The sequence below is a fragment of the Pleurodeles waltl genome, chromosome 10 (genome assembly GCF_031143425.1).
Source record: "Pleurodeles waltl isolate 20211129_DDA chromosome 10, aPleWal1.hap1.20221129, whole genome shotgun sequence".
NCBI classification, from domain to species: Eukaryota; Metazoa; Chordata; class Amphibia; order Caudata; family Salamandridae; genus Pleurodeles; species Pleurodeles waltl.
The window spans coordinates 301,494,145-301,513,965 of NC_090449.1; the positions used below are offsets into that span (position 1 = coordinate 301,494,145).

At 42.2% G+C, this 19,821-nt stretch overlaps 2 protein-coding genes across 2 annotated transcripts in view; one reads left to right on the plus strand and one right to left on the minus strand.

Annotated features, from left to right (window-relative positions):
• The window catches only part of LOC138261488 (coronin-7-like), a 1,075,977-nt gene that overhangs the window by 51,010 nt on the left and 1,005,146 nt on the right, over positions 1–19,821 (minus strand). The window lies entirely within an intron of this gene.
• Positions 18,139–19,821, plus strand: part of LOC138261490 (uncharacterized) — a 58,434-nt gene continuing 56,751 nt past the window's right edge. The window contains exon 1 of the mRNA XM_069210469.1: positions 18,139–18,321. Within this exon, the coding sequence (XP_069066570.1) occupies positions 18,308–18,321 (14 nt within the window). The 5' untranslated portion in view covers positions 18,139–18,307. The remainder of the gene's footprint in view (positions 18,322–19,821) is intronic.

Sequence of the window (19,821 nt, forward strand, 5' to 3'; positions counted from 1 at the left end):
GACACACTGGAGGAGCTCTGGGCACCTTCCCTGGGAGGTGCTGGTCAGGGGAGTCGTCACTCCCCTTTCCTTTGTCCAGTTTCACGCCAGAGCAGGGTTGGGGGATCCCTGAACCGGTGTAGACTGGCTTATGCAGAGAGGGCACCATCTGTGCCCATCAAAGCATTTCCAGAGGCTGTGGGAGGCTACTCCTCCCCAGCCCTTCACACCTATTTCCAAAGAGAGAGAGTGTAACACCCTCTCTCAGAGGAAATTCTTTGTTCTGCCTTCCTAGGACCGGGCTGCCCAGGCCCCACGGGGGCAGAAACCTGTCTGGGGGGGTTGGCAGCAGCAGTAGCTGCAGTGGAGACCCCGGAAAGCAAGTTTCGCAGTACCCTGGTTCTGTGCTAGAGACCCGGGGATGCATGGAATTGTTCCCCCAATACCAGAATGATATTGGGGTGATAATTCCATGATCCTAGACATGTTACATGGCCATGTTCGGAGTTATCATGGTGACGCTACATATAGGTATTGACCTATATGTTGTGCACGCGTGTAATGGTGTCCCCGCACTCACAAAGCCTGGGGAATTTTCCCTGAACAATGTGGGGCCACCTTGGCTAGTGCCAGGGTGCCCTCACACTAAGTAACTTTGCACCTAACCTTTACCAGGTAAAGGTTAGACATATAGGTGACTTATAAGTAACTTAAGTGCAGTGTAAAATGGCTGTGAAATAACGTGGAAGTTATTTCACTCAGGCTGCAGTGGCAGTCCTGTGTAAGAATTGTCTGAGCTCCCTATGGGTGGCAAAAGAAATGCTGCAGCCCATAGGGATCTCCTGGAACCTCAATGCCCTGGGTACCTCAGTACCATATACAAGGGAATTATATGGGTGCACCAGTGTGCCAATGAGAATTGGTAAAATGAGTCACTAGCCCGCAGTGACAATTTTAGAAAGCAGAGAAAGCATAAACACTGAGGTTCTGGTTAGCAGAGCCTCTGTGATAGTTAGGCACCACACAGGGAACACATATAGGCCACAAACTTATGAGCACTGGGGTCCTGGCTATCAGGATCCCAGTGACACATATCAAACACACTGACAACATAGGGTTTTCACTATAAGCACTGGGCCCTGGCTAGCAGGATCCCAGTGAGACAGTAAAAACACCCTGACATATACTCACAAAAAGGCCAAAAGTGGGGGTAACAAGGCTAGAAAGAGGCTACCTTCCTACACTGGTTTTCTGACTGTTGTCCTGGCAGCTGGCGCATTTTTTAGCCTGAAGATCTCCCGGGGGAAGAGTCAACAAGCCTTGGCAAGTGCAACAGTTGTAGTGCACAGGGGTTACAGTCCAGTGGCAGGAGCAGGGGCCCACAGTCTCCTAAGGTGGTTAGAAGACAAGCAGAACCCAGAAAATTCCGCAGACTCACCACCTGTTTTGCAGAGTTGTTGGATGTCCGTGGGATAGCAGATCCCACCAGCCAGTCGACATTGTCGTGGGGAGCCTGAGGTTGCACAGGAGTGACTCCATCACTCCTAGGGAGATTCCTTTGTGCATCCTAATGCAGAGTCCCTGTGACTCTGGAGGATGCACAGTCTTGGATGTTGCAGAATTCTGGCAAGCTTAAGAGAAACAATGTTGTAATGGGAGCCTTCCCACCAGAAGCAAACTGGTTCGGTACCAACGAAAGCCAGCAGTGGTTCCAGAGGCCAGGGGCAGAAGATGTCTTGCAGAGAGATCCTTGTAGAGTCTTGTTCGACTAATTTGAAGACCCACCCGCGAGGGAGCCATTAAATAACCCTAATAGGGGGTTTGTCACTCTCTGCAGTGATCAACCTATCAGAGGGGGTCAGGGGCATCATCTACCTGGCCAACCACTTGGATGCTTCCAGGGGCCTCTGCCCATCTTATTTTCAAGATGGCAAAATCAAGTGGCCACCTGGCAGAGCTCTGTGCACATCCCTTGGGGTGAAGCTGGAATGGGGGGGGAGGGGTCGCTCCCCTGCCCTTTGTGTAGTTTTGCACCAGAGCAGGAACCGGGGTTCCTGAACTTGTGCAAACTGGATTATGCAAGGAAGGCACCGGATGTACCATTCAAAGCAGTCTGGTCGTGCTCAGGGGCCACCCCACCCAAACCCTTAGACACCTAATACACAGGAGGGAGATGTGTGACCATGGGGGGGGGGGGGGGGGGGACATGGTCACACATCTCCCTTGCAGGAAATCCTTTGTTCTGCTCCTCTGGCCTGAGCCTGGCTCACCAGACCCAGTCTGCAACATATGCTGCAGCCCATAGGGGACCTGGTGTACCATATACTAGAAACTTACATGGGTGCACCATGCCAACTGTGGGTGTAAAAAGTTTAGTAGTAACCATATTTATGGGAGAGAGCATTGGGGTCCTGGTTAGTAGGATCCCAGTGCAACACAGCCCAAAGCATATTAACACCAAGCAAAAAAAATAAAAAGTGGTGAGTACTACAACCAGAGCCCAGCTTACTACAACTGTGTTGGATGACATGTAAGAACAGCCAAGGTTTGCACAGAAATGTTTCCCAACACATGCCGTGTTGTTTGTACACATGAAAAAATGAAGGAGAAAGCGTTGGGAAGTAGTGGAGAGCTATTTTTACATCGGATGGAAAGAATACTATATTTAAGAACTAGCATGGGAGCCTCTCAGGATTGTATAACTTAACAATTAACAACAAAATGCATTATTGGTATGGTTGTTTACCTAGCAATGGGGGTTATAGCAAAGATAACAGATTATACCATCTTGGAAGTTATTGTGTTATATGGATTTTGAAAGACCAGTATTTTGACCCGTAGTGATGTATTATTTGTTAGGACACAATAATTGAAACTGAGGCTGTTAAAGTCTATATTTAATGTCTATGCACTTTACGTTTATAATGACAGCAATCAACCACTTAGCACCCTGCATATGCTTAAGGCCCGAAGGGGTTGAAACGCCTCATGCACGGAGACTCTGTGAATAAAAGTGATGGATTTACAAACAGGCTGATGGGCTCGTTACACTGCTGTTTCAGGAGTGTTTTTGTTTCAAATATCACATCATGAAACTCATTCTACTGCACTCTTAATCAGCCAACTAAGCACGCTTACAGACAACACCACAGGTGCCAGTAATGTATCCTGCTGATGCCAAAACATGCCTTTTTCCAATAGCTTAGACATGATATTGAAATAATGGAAGTTATACCAATCCAGAAATGCGTTCAATCAAGGAGATCATATAGCCAGAAACAAGGCGTTCTCCACAGTTCACACTGATTTCTTTTCTATTCAAAGGCAGCGCCATCAATTACTTTGTATACTTGCACCACCATAAGCTACCAGTCCTCCGCAATTGTTTTATTCAAGATAACCATAAGTGAATATTGGCCGTAGCATTGCCAACACTTGCTTAGTAATTATTATGGAAATGATGGGGCGTTGTCTGCATGCAATGGCGATTGATGCATTTGCAGTGACTTTGCCCGCATTGTAATGTGCGGAACAGTAATCCCTGTTAACCCTGCCCCAGTGACATCTAGGCAACGGGAATACATTGGTACGACTTGTGAATGTTGTCAGTCGACAGCCATGGGATACATTACTGTCATTTCGATAAGTAAGCAAATGCCTGACACGCCGCCCATCCAAAATGGTGATATAGATTGTAAGAGTCATGAATCTTCCCAAGTCGAACCACTCTGCTGGCAGAAAACATGAGTGCTAGGTGGACGAGAATGCTGTGTCGGGTGGCCATGGAAAACATGGTAGGTCTGGCCTGAAGAAAAAGTGTGGAGGGGTCCAGGATGCTACTGGTCACTGGGAGACCACAGCATTAGTAACCAGAGCCTTTGCAGAGAGTGGAGGGAACTCACAGTGGCAGGAACAGACATGGAGGTTTGGAGGAGTGACCTGGCAATGATACGGCAGGGTGCTATGGTCAGCTGTCCAGCATTTAGAGGAATGCAAACTGATGTGGCAGATATAAAATTCTCTGTTGAAGATCCTTGAATCACATGTAAAGGTTGCAGACTGTGTTCTCACCAGAATAATGTAAGGATGTTAGGGTTGCCTGAAAATACAAGAAGTCCTGATATGGTCTCTTTTCTTGAAACTTAGGTTGGAGAAAAAGTGGCACCCATGGATCTGTCCAAGTTCTACACCACAGAGTGAGCACATAGAATAGCTGTGGCCCGACTGGTTGCTGGTGTACTTCCTCAATAATGAGTGGTGAGACTACTAAACTACAAGGCTTAGGACGGTTTTCTTAAAAAAAATTACAGAGATATGGGCCGATCTTGTTGGACAATCACAAAGTGATTTTGTTCCCTGACTATACCGTCCTCATCTAGACTCAAAACATAATTCATGGAAGTAAAGAACTGTCTGCACCAACTTGAGATACCACACTCACTTCTTTTCTCTGCCACACTGAGGATAATTGCTAATGACAGGATGCATTTTTTCTTGAAACACAAGGGGACATGGGAGTGGACTACACAAGAGAAGACAGATAATGGAGAACTCTTAACCAAACTTGCCGTAAAAGAGAAATATGGCCACATAAGGCTGGCAAACCAATGTCCTTCACTAAACTCTCCCCTGGCCATTGGACCAAAAGCAAGGGGCTAAACGGGAACTGCTAAACAGGGGAGCAGAGAGAAGACCCAGAGCACCTTATCACTCCCAACTGGTTCAGGACACAAATCAGGGACCTCAAGCCCCGAAGGAGGAGACAAAAGGGACACTGACAATAGTAAACCGGTGGTACTTGAATGGCAACTGTTGAGATTGCTGTCAGAACGATAAGCATTAGGTCGCACCGTACTCAATCGAAACATTGTTTCATTGCGTGGTGCGCAGATCTCATTTGTTGTTTTGTAAATATGTGGCTGCTATACTCTGATATAATGCTCAAAACCTCAAGGCTACTGGGCCTCATGCAAGGTTTCACCACAGTAGGTGTGTATCCCTCACATGATATCTCCCCATTCAATTACACTGGAGAGATTTGTTTCACTTAAAATCTTGCTGAGTTTTTTTAAACGGGGGTACATATTTTTGTAGTTGCCCTAGTTTGGAAAAAGCTGCGGTTTGTTTTTTGTTGACCACAAAGGTACTTGCACAGTATTTGAAATACTGAAATCAAGCTGAGACAGATATAGAAGGTGGACTTCTCACACTTCCAGAAAGAGTGGAGGGTCGAATGGAGAGCTCAGACACCAAACTGTTGAGTAGGTGCCTTGCCTTTACACCTTCCTATCACAACATGGAGCCTGGCACTGGTGGCACTTCACACCAAACAGGGAATTGGCAAAAGAAGTCCTCGTAAAATACTTTGAGGATCGGTGTACTACCCTCACAATGTTTGGGAATCTTTGAAGGTTACTGTGAGAGGTGCATATATAGGAATGACACATGGAGTTTAGTCGTATTAGAAAGAGATATTTCTAGGCTGGGAGAGAAATGAAGACAGCTAGAAATAGAGGTACTTAGATCATAAGAAAATCACTTCTCTTAGAGCAAGCTAGAAAGGAATATCCAGGTTTAGTAGTAGACAGGCTAGGAAAGCATCATTATAACACCTTTATTTCATTTTTTTAGTCATGACTGTTTTAAATTTCCCTCCTAGTTTGTGGCAAAAGACTGCATAACGCACCCCCTCCTTCTTTTTTTAAGTAAAAAGGCTACATACACTTCAGTGGTTAACCAGAGTGTGTTTAGGAGACTTCTTAATCTGTGTCTGTGATTTAAATTGCGTTTAGAAACTGTCTGCATCAGGTGTTTTTTGCCTTGAAAAAGCCAAATTTCTTAGTGCACGACAAGCAGTATTTCAGTGTTTTTTTTTTTTTACAATCTCTCCCTTATCTGGAAAGTAGACTCTGCTAGCTTGGCAATGTGGATTCAGCCTGTCTGTATCCAAGGAGATTCTGAATAGAGCAGCAGCTCCCTCCTCCCTTCCGACAGGGGCTGGGGCTTCAGTTAACATGGGCCTTATATAGGTTTCTATTGGTTGTTGCATATCGTGTTGTGATCGGTTGTTGGGATTGGTCTTTCTATTGGCTTAGGTACTAGGGTTGAGATTCCTATTGGTTCCTGGTTTTAGGGTTGGGGTTGTGATTGGTTGTCAGGATTAGGGGTATGATTGGTGAATAGAATTGGGTCTCCCATTGGTTGTGAGATTTTGGGTTACGAATCTGATTGGTTAGAGTTAGGACTAGGTTTCTATTGGCCAACAGGGCTATTTAGGCCTTGGGCTCCGGGCGTCTCAGCCTGGGCGGTGAAGCTAAGGGTGGAGTGGACAAGGGTAGTTGTCGGTTTGGGCCTGTTCGTGACATATTGGGCCTTGGGCCAGATATGCTGCCCAATTCTCTATTGACCAAAAAGGTCCTTACTCCCTACACATCCATCAACATGCAAACACATTATCAGCAAAGACATCCAACTCTTGCATCCCTACTGACCTCATACATCTCATCAACCAACACAAACCCCCATATACCACACCTATACACATATCCACCACAACTACTACAGTAAAACACCTTCATTCTCACAGCAAACACAACTCTGTTCATTTCCACTAAGACAACCTGCCATTGCCCACACAACAAAAACTACATTGTATATTACTTTCAGCCATCCAGATACACACTCCCTGTTCATACAAACCAACAGCGCTATCCTCTATTTGCTTCTGCCAAACCCCCTTTTCTCATGACAATACCTAAAGCCAGCCTTCCAACACACCATCTACAAACACCCTTCCCTCTCTTCACCAATTACACACAACCATACAATCCTCACACTCCACTGCACATATTACCTCTTCCAGTCATCACAACCAACACAAACTTCCCTGACACACATCCATCTCCTCTTACACACATCATACACTCACCTACAAAACACAACACCCCCTGTAATATTCAAATACCACTCACCAGCACTAACTCGCATACAAATTCTTCACAGAAAACCACTACATCAATATCCCCTCCCACTATTACACAAAAACAATACAGACCACGCACATCAAAATAACACAAACTTTCATCCTACTTTCCGTCACACCCACCCCACCCTCATGACTACACAAAGAATACAAATCCTGACCAATCTTTACCCCTACATTCTCACTCTTCACAAACATCTACTACAAGCACCCCAACACAGCAACATTCATTCATCAGCCTCTCATCCATTGCACAATTTAGAGCCTTACATTATGATCCAAATGCTCCTCCACCACCCCTAACCATACTCCTTCCACACTAAACAGACGCAAACAAAATAAACAACATGCCACTCTTAACAACTTCGCATTCTCTTGTCTATCACATAATAAGGCTACCCTACAAAAAAAGAATATACTCTTCACGTCTCTCTCAGCCACCAGGTCCACCATCAACACACACAGACCCAAAAAAATACCTCCTAAGCCTGCTGGAAGAGGGACACCATATGGAATAACAGGGCTATTGTGGCCCTCACACATTTATCACAACTAACAACACACCTGCAACAAGCTCAAAATATACTGCTCACCCTTCTCGTAAACAAAACAAGACCGCCACTAACACTTTTTTCTAAACTGCCAGATCATAAATGCTTGTTCACTGTCAAAAAAACAAGCACCACTTCTACGACCTGCTCACGGACACACAACCTGACTTACTATTCATAACAGAATCATGGTTGGGAGAGGACATGGCCCCAGTGCTGTATGAAGCCGTTCCTCCGGGCTATCAAACTATCACACAAAACCATATAGGCAAGAGAGGATTCAAACAAGCAATAAATCTCAGTAAAACAGACATTTCCATACAAGGTTGTGAAGCCCTCCTCACCAGATGCCACCCTACTCCAATTTCTTCCTGTAACTGTCTCCCCCTTTACAGCCCTCCACCTAACAACTCAACATTCCCAGACGCTTTTCTAGATACAGTCTCAAACCTTAATACATTGTACTCAAACCTATGCATTCTTGGGGACCTAAATATTTGGTTTGACAAACCCAATATGCCCCATCCAAAAGCTATCACCACTGGCCTAGTCGCATTGAACCTACATCAAATTATGCAGTCCCACACATATCCTAAATGTCATTTTTGCTAAGCCTGAACTAGTTACCGTTCATAGCATCACATCACCACCATTTGATAATGTTCCAACATAAAACACCACAAGTCAACACACCCCACAACTACTTACCTACATGCAACTATCTGCCTTGGAGCAAACTCTATTTTGTTGACTTAGAAACACAACTAACAGCCAACACAGATCTAGATACAATTAATTCAGAAGGTTGCAGCATACCTGGCTCAAAACAAACAACTGCAGCTACACAAACTTAACAGAATATATAAATCATCAATCAAAAAAGCAACTACTCACACAGAATCCAAAATGCTAACTCTGCAACCAAAGATTTTTTATAAAATTCTCAATGAATTTTGAAAACCTAAATGCATAGAAGGAAGTCATCCCACTACTCAATAATTCACAAATAAACTGGCAACTCATTGCACAACTAAGGCAGACACATTGGACTCATATTTAAAAAAAGAAGAAAACCATCAACACCAACCCCTTTCCTAAAATCCCCTCTAAGAACAAACCAACTGAGGCTCTACACTCCTTCAAACAAATATCACAAGGTGAATTTATGGATTTGACCAAAGCAATCAAGCCTTACGGTTGCCCTTCTGACCCTTGTCCACCACACATCTTCAAGAACATTCTTTTATCTACTTCTGCTGCCACACCTGTAAGAAGAATCATCAACAAGTAACTACAGAAACCTTTCCTGAAGACCTGAAAAAGGCATACATACACCCATTATTAAAGAAAAAAAACCTATACCTGCAGGACCCCAACAACTATAGACTAATCACAAATGGACCTTTCCTGTGCAAACTGATAGGAAGAGCAGCATTCGCCCAGATGTCACAATTCATTTAAAACAATTCCATACTTTCAGACTACCAAACTGGATTCAGCCCACGAAGAGGCACTGAATCGGCATTCACAGCAATCTGGGATGATCTTAAAAACACAGTCAACCACAATGGAGTAGCTGCACTACTTCTCTTGGACCTCTTGGCTGCTTGATACGGTTGACCATGTCACCTTAATCCATAAAGCCCATGAAGCCGGAATAGAAGGGACTGCTCTTGACTGGATTACATCCTACCTTCAAAACAGAACTAATATTATCTATTCTCCCCTCTTCTCATCCAAACTGTACTTCACAAAAGCAGGGGTCCCCCAAGGATCAATCATCTCACCTTTGCTTTTCAACAGCTACATGATATCATTACCAGAACTGATAAATGATTTTCAACTCTCATGCTACAACTATGCAGATGACACACAAATACTACTTAAATTGGAATACACCAAAGACATTGAAAACGGACAAATCTTCAGTTGCCTCAGAGCCGTTGATCAGTGGATGACTTGGAGCCATCTCAAACTAAATGCTTCCAAAACGGAAATACTCATATTGGGTGACTGGAAAAATTATGACCCATTATACACCTGGCCTGACGATCTCGGACCACCTCCTCAATTATCCGAGGAAGTTAAAAACCATGGAATTACCATGGACTCCAAGTTAAAAATGAATGCCCAAGTGGACAAATTAACACAAACAAGCTTCATCACCTTGAAGACTCTGCAATGCATCTTCCTCCACCTCAGATTTCCACACAAGGTGCAGGCTACTATCTCTCTTGTACTATCCAACTTGGATTATGCCAATGGCTTACACCATGGATCATCTCTATTCTGAATACGTTGTATTTTTTTCATAACTCCGCTGGCAGGCTACTATTAAATGTAAAGCCACAAGCCCATAGCTCCCCTGCCTTTAGATCACTACACTGGTTACCCATTGCCATAAGATCCACCTTCTAGCTGCTTTGTATTACCCACAGAGCTAGACACAGAACAGGACCGCTTTTTATCAGAAATAAAATAACAAAATACATTCAACAAAGAAACATCCACTCAAGATTGGCACCTCACCTTTGAACACCTCCATACAAGAAAAAGACTATAGGCGTTACATCCTTCTCCGTTTAAGCAGGCAAACTATGGAATTCATTACCCCTAAATATAGGATCCAGGGATAACTATCTTGTCTTCAGAAGACTACTCAAGAGTTGGCTCTTTCCTTCATAACCACCATATTCAAACAGCAATGGACTGGATATGCCTTTGTTAATAAATATTTTTAATCTGATTATGTGTATATTCTAGATATGTATACTTCTTTAGGAAATATGTATTGCTACTATCTCATAACAATAAATTACACACATACTCTTTAAACCTGTTTAACACATTTATATTTACTCATGATTAAATATGTATTGGATGTGTATATATGTGTGTGTGTGTATAGATATGTATATGTGTGTGTGTGTGTATATACATATATGTCTATGCTTAACATGTTCATAGGTCATTGCATAGCTCCTAGATAAGTGGTTATATTAGATACTTATGAATCCCTACTCTTGTTTTTATATCACACCGATCAAATGTTTTATTATCATAAGCATTTCACTATTCAAAAAATGAGAAAAAAACAAATGTTAGAGAAGTACACTCATTAGTTAACTTCAAATATTACAAATCTTGAAAGTCTGTGTTTATACAATACTACTTTTTTGCTCTTATTTTTATAACCATTATTATATTCCCTTACAGATCAATTTATTACTCTAGTCCTACTGTACTAGAGAAAATTAAATACAAATAAATAAAATCTATAAATAACATTCAAATTACAAATAAGTAAATTGAATAAAACAATAATTAATAAATTTTAAAAAGAAAACTAATAATTTAAAAAGTATTTATATATATATATATATATATATATATATATATATATATATATATATCAACACTGAACTTGCGGTTGCCGGTGTGCTGCCAAATCGCTGGTGGTGCAAGGTAAAGCGCTACCGCCATTGCGCTTTGAACACAAACACTTCATTTCTCTCTCTCCAGAGAAACGCCTGCACTCGAACTGGGATGAAATGTGATTTATTCAATCATGCAGCAATATGCCATAGTGATACCCATTAAATCTTTTCACAAAAGTATCTCCAATTCAGAACGCGTTTCGGCTGATCACACAGCCTTTATCAACTGAAAAACGCCGTGCTTAATATTAATTCTTTGCACGTGAGTTAATTAAAACCAAAATGGTGAAAATACTGCTCCAAGCCATTGCTTCCAATTTCACTTTGTGAATTGATATGAGTGCCATAGAATTGAATTGAATCGATGTTCGCAAGACTATATATAAAGTTTCAAAGCCAGCTGATTTATTTTAAACATTATCGTAGCACGGAGAGTAAATTTGGGCCAGCTCCAGAGACAAGTAATTGATATAAAAAGAACTGCTAATGATGAACTGAAAAAAAACAAAGTGAAATTGGAAAAACAAAGTGAAATTGGAAGCAATGGCTTGGAGCAGTATTTTCACCATTTTGGTTTTAATTAACTCACGTGCAAAGAATTAATATTAAGCACGGCGTTTTTCAGTTGATAAAGGCTGTGTGATCAGCCGAAACGCGTTCTGAATTGGAGATACTTTTGTGAAAAGATTTAATGGGTATCACTATGGCATATTGCTGCATGATTGAATAAATCACATTTCATCCCAGTTCGAGTGCAGGCGTTTCTCTGGAGAGAGAGAAATGAAGTGTTTATATATATATATATATATAAAATTATACATAAAAATAATATAAATGCACTCTTGTAAGCTTTAGCTTGTCTACTCACCACCATATGTCATGTCTCTATCAATCTATCCACCGTCCCCACTCCGACTCATCCAAAACCCTTTCTACTACATTTATCTCCAAAATAACCATGCCTAAGCTCTTCCCTCTTCCACATCTAGCCCACCCAAACCTCAGCTTACTACGATGATCTCCCGAACAACCATACTAAATTCTACCTCATTTATTTCACCTTCAACTCATAAAATATTTCATGTCACATTTAATAACACACTAACATAACATTTATTGCAGATCATTGCACTGCTCGGGGGAAAGGGTCCGTGAACCCTTCAACCAAAGAAGCCTTCATTGTTATGCTCCTAACACCAAACAAAGACATGTGGGGCAAGGGATTCTATCATCCTTTGTCCAAGTTGAATATAAACGATAAAGCACTGGCCAAGAGGCTAGTGGCAAGAATCTCTGATGTACTCCCAGAGTTGATCCATCCAGATCAAACTGGGTTTGTGCCTGGGAGAAATAGATCACCAAATATTAGGAAAAAACATGTACGAGGCAATCAGCTACTACGTGGCTTACACACCAGGTTGGCCTCCACTAAGATGGGGATGGCCTTTAATACCCTCGGGTGGAGGTAACTATACCAGGTACTAAGGACAGTAGGTTTTGGCACCAGATTATTGGCATGAAAACAGCTGCCATGCACTACCTCAACAGCAAGATTTATAAAGACAGGATTGTAGAAGTGTGGTACATACACAAGGGAATACAGCAGGTGTGTCATTCTCATCACTGCTTTTTGCGCTTGCTGTGAAACCCTTAGCTGTAATAATATGAAAAGAAGAGGTGAATAGAGAAATAACATTACATGGGCATAAACACATGACGTTCACTATAGGCCAACGGTATTCTTTAAATTAATAATCCTGCAGATGATGTAGCTCCACTTCTTGCACAAGTCGACCGACTTGGTTAAGTCTCTGAGCTTAAACTCAAAGCTGTAGTTGTGTTGGTTACCTCTCCAAAAGGAGGGAGCACACACCCATCTCATAGATTTACCTATACATTAGATATTTTAAATAACTCGGTGTACAGGTATTTGTATCATGAGCATTAGAGTGTCTATATAGCTCTGAAACAAGCGCCCATTATCAGTAAAGGGTAAAATGGTCCTTTCTACAATGAAACTTGTTCCCTAGGTTTTCATACTTTTCTGCAAATGTACTGATAATTGTCCCTAAATGTATATTTAAAACAAAAAAGGAATACTTTTGGAGTTAATATGGAGGTAGAAATAAACTGCACTGCGAAAATGGCCATTGCTCACAAGGTCGAGCTCAATGTACCAGACTGTGAAAATAATTACACTGCTTCTCAATCGCAGTGGGTGGCTCGTTGGTGCGTGGACGCTGAGGCGGGAGAAGCCGCATGTTAGAGACAAGCTTATTATGCCAATGGTGCGGCACCACAATATAACAGTGACATATAACAACAACGATACTGTTGGATGAAATGTTCAACCCGCACAAAGGCAATGGTGACTTACGCATCAGCTTTCCCACTGTAGTAGTATCCAGAATTTGAATGCATTAAAACTATACTAAAGCTAAATGATGTGGCAAAAAGTGGTTATTCACATTCAGAGTGACCTGTTTGAAGAACAGAAGTTCAAGGCATTCGATTTGCTGCTTAGGGAGGAGAGGCTACCAGAAGACAATTTCTAACTTATTGTACCATTTCCTGCACAGTAAAAACTGCATGATAATTCGGGAATGAAAAGCCCACAGCACATCACGTTGCAATTATTGCTAATGCTTGCAATACTCCAAAAGATTTGGATATGGTCACCCTACCGATGCAGCGATGGCCTGCACTAAAGTGAGATCATTTGTGACTGGAATCCGAATCAGGCTGCATTCCATAAATCAAGTAGTGGGCAACACAGGTCCTGTCATCGTTGAAGATAGTAATCCTCGAGTGATCGGAAGCAGCATGGGCTACAAGGTATGTGGAAAAAGTGCCTACGCTACATCTAGAACACAATCAGCTTTTTAAAATGGTCTTGATTTCATAGAGTTTGGCACTTGCATGCCCATATAAATGTGTTCAATGGTGGACGAAGGAAATGTCCCTCGCACCAAGTCACAGAATCAGATCCTTCAAACTACCCACTACTTTGCATCCCTAGGTTGGAGGTTCTACAATGACTAATTGCCTCTCTAGTTGTAGTATTGCAACTGAGGGGTGTATCTGCAGCAACAGGTCGAAGAGAATGTGTATGTGAGAAAGAATATGTACTTGACCTGATAAGTCAGATGATTACGGCAAGTATCTATTTTACTTGTGTTGCTTTTGCCCATTCCTTAATCTATGATTCATTCAGGCGGACCTTTTATCGAAAACAATGTTGACTAAGAAAGAGTAGGAGGATGCATGTAATCCCTGTTTTTATGTCTATATCTGGAAGAGTGGTCACAAATTCGCAGCCGAAGCACTATGTTTCTGTTTATGATTTGATGTATTGACAAATAGAGCAATTTCCTATTCCATGCTTTACATTCATAATCCCTTGACTTCTGAAGTGATTTGTGTCCCCTCCGGTGCACGGGTTGGTTTCAATCCCTGGCACTGGAAGTCATACATGGGCACTGGACAAAGAGGGTGGGATGGGCTTGAAGATTCAGGGCAAGGATCCATGCGCACAAGTGACATCCAAAACACTGCCAAAGAACAGAAGGTTAAAATCAAATGCAGAGAATGAATTTACAGTTATTGTAAAAGTGAAAGATCAAAGAGAATTTCACAGCCTTTATGCTCCCTATCAACACTGCCTCTGAAGAAGCGCTAGATCCCCTATACTCAGAGGGTTAAACTGAGATCTTCTACAACTCACACCTCCCTTCTGCAATTTGTCTCCCATGTCAGCGTGTGCCTTTAGATTATACCTCTCTATCAATACTTTTCTTTTAAACTGTTTGCTACTGCAGGCCCGTGTATTCTCTCTAATGACTTTGATTGTGTTAACACATGGCCTCTGTCTAGACTGGTACAGTCGCTGAAAAAGTATATGTTGGAAAGCTACCTACCCAGAGCGACTGCCAGTTGTTTAGACTATTTGCAAGAAGTCCTTCCATCACTTTTTGTATGTCTAATGTAACGTCTTAAGTGGCCAAGGGGAGGCCTAGACAAGGGGTCTCTGTCACTATACAACAGGATCTAGGTAATAATTCAATGACAAAGACTAAAAAGGCCGAACCTGTCTGGAGTTGTTTGTTTTCCCTTCGGAAGGGTGTTACCCAGAGTGACTGTCAGTAGTTCAGACTATTTGCAAGCATTCTTCCTCCCCTCTTCTTGTTCTCTTACATGGAACCTATCACTTCTACCCTTCTCAGAGTGCATGTACTCTTGCAGTAAGTGTGTGGAAGACTCAGCTCGCATTTCGAAAGGGTATCTTGTGTGCAGCACCATTTTTTCACACTTCTGTGCTACAACTCTGGCTTCCAGTTAGATACTATTTTGTGTAAAGGTACCATATTACTAGTTGCTCTCTGATACGTTCTATTTATTTAGGGGTGGATAGAAACAACTGTTCTCACAATTAAAGATAAAACTGAGTTTCTCCAACTAGGCCAAGTCATGTTTAAGTCCCATATTATGTCATCACAGAGTTATAGTCAAGGCCTTTGCAAGACCTAAGGACTCGATATTGACAGCAAATAGGGTATGACAAAACAAGCAGTGACCAAAGGATCCCTTTTTCAACACAAACAACTCAAAATTACCTTCCCCATTACAGGCATAAGACTAGGGTCCTGCTGAACTGTCACTGATCCTTTCTGGGACAATACAAGGAAAAAACCATGTTAACCAATTCTCCTGATCGGTGGGACCATTAGTTCCCTTTAGGTCCCTGTTTATTCTTAACAAAGATTATGCAAAGAATTAATTTTCCAGAGGAGCTTTAGTTAATTTTAGCCTATTTAGTGTTCTCTCTAATAATCTGGCCAATCTACTTTGCAGTAATATTGAGTTGGATAGATCTAACTCAGTGGCTAGTTGGAAAAGAACTCCAGTAAAGAGCCCCTAACATGGCCTCTCATGCACTGCAGTGCCAGCCCGATGAGGACACAGTCCAAAGAAGAAGAATGCTACCATTTGGTGAGTGAAGGCTTGTACTCCACAACTCAGTTGCCTTTTATGACCGTAATCATTTTCACCATTCTCTCAAAACATGTGACATGCTAGAACTCTTTCTGGGAAGTGCACACCTATTTATGGTTTCAAACGGTAGAGGGACGACGTGTGCTAAACTGGCATTCCCTCATCCCCTCTACTTGTATCTAACTATGCGTCTGAAAAAGTGATTATCTGAACTAGTTCCTCTCGTATCATGTCTTTCCCAACCTCAGCACCTTCGGAACGGCTTTAAAATCTATTAACCAACCCACGAAGTCAGTAAAGGGAATAATGAGATGTTTTACCATGACAAGTACCAATAAGATACAAATAACGTAAAAGAAAACATGACTGAACATGGAGGTCTTTACCAAGAGATTTATCACCAGTGCCAAGCAGCACAGGCTATTTATTAATTGAAGGGCTCTGGGTAAAAAAAGGAACATTGTTTATCGGGGCGGTACCACACTCATGATGCAACAAGCAAGCATTGTGCAACAAAGTGCAATATACCGTAGGTCAAGACTTCAGAGCGACTATTGCAGACGGCATATGTACATAATAAAAAAAACACTACATACTTGAACTTAGGCAGTTTTTTCCCCCTCGAGGGCCAAGTCTGGACTATATGATGAATCACTGCTTGCTCCAACTCAGGTCCATTACATTCACTTCTGCCGTTCCAGTAGCATGACAGATTTGCCAACTACCATGCATCGCGGGTCAATGCTTGGCCCCGCATTACCACACTGAAATGTAATGCCACGCCAATTAGAGCTCCTCGCATTGCTGGAGGTGAAAACAAATGCAACTGTCGCCATGACCCTGAGTACTCAATTTAAAAACCAGGTTTGAGGAGGGGTAAGGTATCCTTGGGAACATCTCTTACAGTTTTTAGCCCCGAAGATCGAGTACTGGTGTATGGAACAGCCCGGTAGCCATGTGAATAAGACGTGCCGAATGACGTCATAAAGAAAAAAAAAGAGAAAGGCGTCCTTTCCCAATCTGGTCAGTCATGAGGCGAGGCAGGGGCTTTGTCCCGGTGCTGGGGTGCGACTAAGAAGATGGGCTGCTTTCCAATGTTTTTACACGAAATACTACCTGAATCCCGAATGGATCCGAGGGGGCAGAGAACCAGAGTTGCCATTCGTTTTCCATATTATGCTTTAACTTTTAAAAAGACTACCTCGTAACCTGCTGCAGCTTATCACAGTGGTGACAGATCTGGCGGCAGTTCCTTGAAAACAGCACAGGTGGCTGTCCAATATTATTAAGCGTTTTAATTGATGGATCGTTATAGCTTAAAAGTCCGTTTAGTTTACCTGAAATATTAAACTTGACATGACAAACGAAAATTATAGCAATAGATGTAAAAAAAAAAAAAGCATGTCTTTATGGTTATTAAATTGCTATATGTGAGCTAGGTGATGCTGGTTAACAACTGTAAGAAAGTTGGTAGTCTTGCATAAACAGTTTAGGTGCATTCGGTAGTTTTTATACCACAACGTGGGCCAATCTCACTAAATGGGCATAAACGCTATTTTACAATCGGTATCCGTGCTACATATAAGCAGACTGAAAAAGTAATTATGTCACACAAAAGCAACCTCAAAACATGCCAGCTACGCTTCGTGTGTCCTAAAGCTCTCCTTGATCAGTTCTCCTGATCATTGTGCGATGTCACGCGCTACACCGCTGGGTTCTGCCCAGCTCACTGGGTGCGCTGTGAATTCTGTTCATTCTCAAGCACAAACGGCCCCAGCCCTGCTGTCTTCTGTCAGACACAACGCTAAACAGTTCATTAGCTTCCCATAGGACCAACCCTGTCTCACCATGATAACGCAAGGCTCTTCTCACGTTGGACGTTCTCGCGGCAGCATTGAAGGGCACAATGTGAAAGTTGAACTTTCATCCGGAGACGGAAACGGTACCTGCCAAATCGTACGACACAAGTTATCGCCATCTTACCATGGGATAAAGAGAAGTAGAAAAGCGCGTAAATACATAAAAAAAAAAACGCGGGTTCACGTACAGCTCGGAAGTCACACATACACTTGTAAGGTCAAGGTAGGTGGTCACGCTGGTTTTAATACTTCCTTGCATCCCCTTAAGAGATAACAGCACAGACTATTTTGTCAATCTGTATTCAAGATGGCGAACAAAGGTGCCTCTATGACATCCTAGTTGCGAGCCGTTACCTTGACAACGACTAAGCGGCTCCTATAGTGTTATTTGTACGCTAAAAAGACCTTTCAGAATAGGATGGCGGCGTCTGCAGGAAGTCGACGGCGCTCAGTGCCAATGCAGAATGACAATAAAAAGTGTCTTCTCAGTGACGACCAGCGGTGGAAATGCATAAAGAAAAGTAAGGGCGTGTGATTTTGAGTACAATGAGGGCGTGGTTATCAAGTGTGAGGGCGAGGTCAGAGATGCTGCTAAAAGAACAAAATATTCTTTATTTTTTTGTTAGTATTTGAGCTGTCGGTAGCTGCTTATAACACATAATGTTCATATAGGGTTGCTACCTTGCCGAGAGAAAGTTATCGGCCATTTGTTGTGGTCTTAAGAGCCTGCAAAGGCCTGGATATGATACTAAATTGGACTTCTAAGAAAATCGTATGCATTCATTTGTAGCATGGCTCTTCTGCCTTAGTTTATTTTAATTATTATGTAGGGATCTTTGAGGCAGCACTAGAACACATTTCAAAGTTCAAGTTCAAAATTCTTTATTCAATCTCATAAAAAGCATATCACAAAAGATGTATCACAATACAAGTAAAAATATATAAATACTTAATACCAAAACAACAGGTATAATAAGTAATGTGCAAGGACACAGACACGTGGTGACCACCAACAGCATTGAATTGAAAAGAAGACTAAAAAAGATCTATAAAACGTCATCATTAAAACATCATAGAGTGATGCAATTGCAGTACACATTTTCGAAAGGAACCTACTGTATGGCAAATAGTGGGACAATCTAGTTGCAAGAAAATCTGTGCCACTCTACACTTACAGAACTTAAGTTTCCAAAACACGGGGACTAAAAACCTTTTAATGAGTGGGAGATAAAATGTACAAAATAAGACAAGGTGCAACAATGTCTGGGGAGATGCAGAGCTTAATTTGTGCTGGTTGTTTCTGGTGCGGAGCACCAGCACTTATTTTTGAGGACCGGTGCTTATTCTTCTGCCTCAAGCATTTGCTGCAAGCAAAAGACACATACGGGAAAGACGGAGGAAGAGAAAAACAAAAAAAGCGTCATAAGGGCAGAAAGCTGCAAAAGTGAGCTGAAGGGGCAGTGAGTAGCTTTAAATGGATTGAAGAGGCACAAGATGGCTTAAGGATTATGCTGCTTCAGTGTTCTGTGTTCCCACATTTAATTGCAGCAGCTGCGTGTTAAAGTGGAGGGCTTTGGGCACCGGCATGTTTTTATTTACAGATTAAGCAGTGGGAAGATGTCTCATAAAACTGGCATATACATATGTCAGAGGGAGCAAACTGACTTTGGGGGAAGCATAGCTACCACCTAATAGACCCTAACCTAAATCAGGTCAACAACATACGTTCCCAGATGCCCGAGATCAGGTGCAAATATGGAGCTGTCCCCTGTATGGTCTGTAGAAGACAGAATTCTCTAACAGCGGGTTTCATTAGTTCCGTACCCTCCCTCAATCCCCTTCTTTGAGAAAAAAACATTTCCTGATCCATCCCTTGTCCTTCATGCAGATAGCCAATGGATTCTCCCCCAAAAAATGCAGGCAGCCTAAAGCACACGTTATCTCCCTAAAATATCTAAGCCAAGGGCTACTAGAGCCATATGAGGAGGAGAGACAGAACAAAATTGCACGATTTCAGGCCG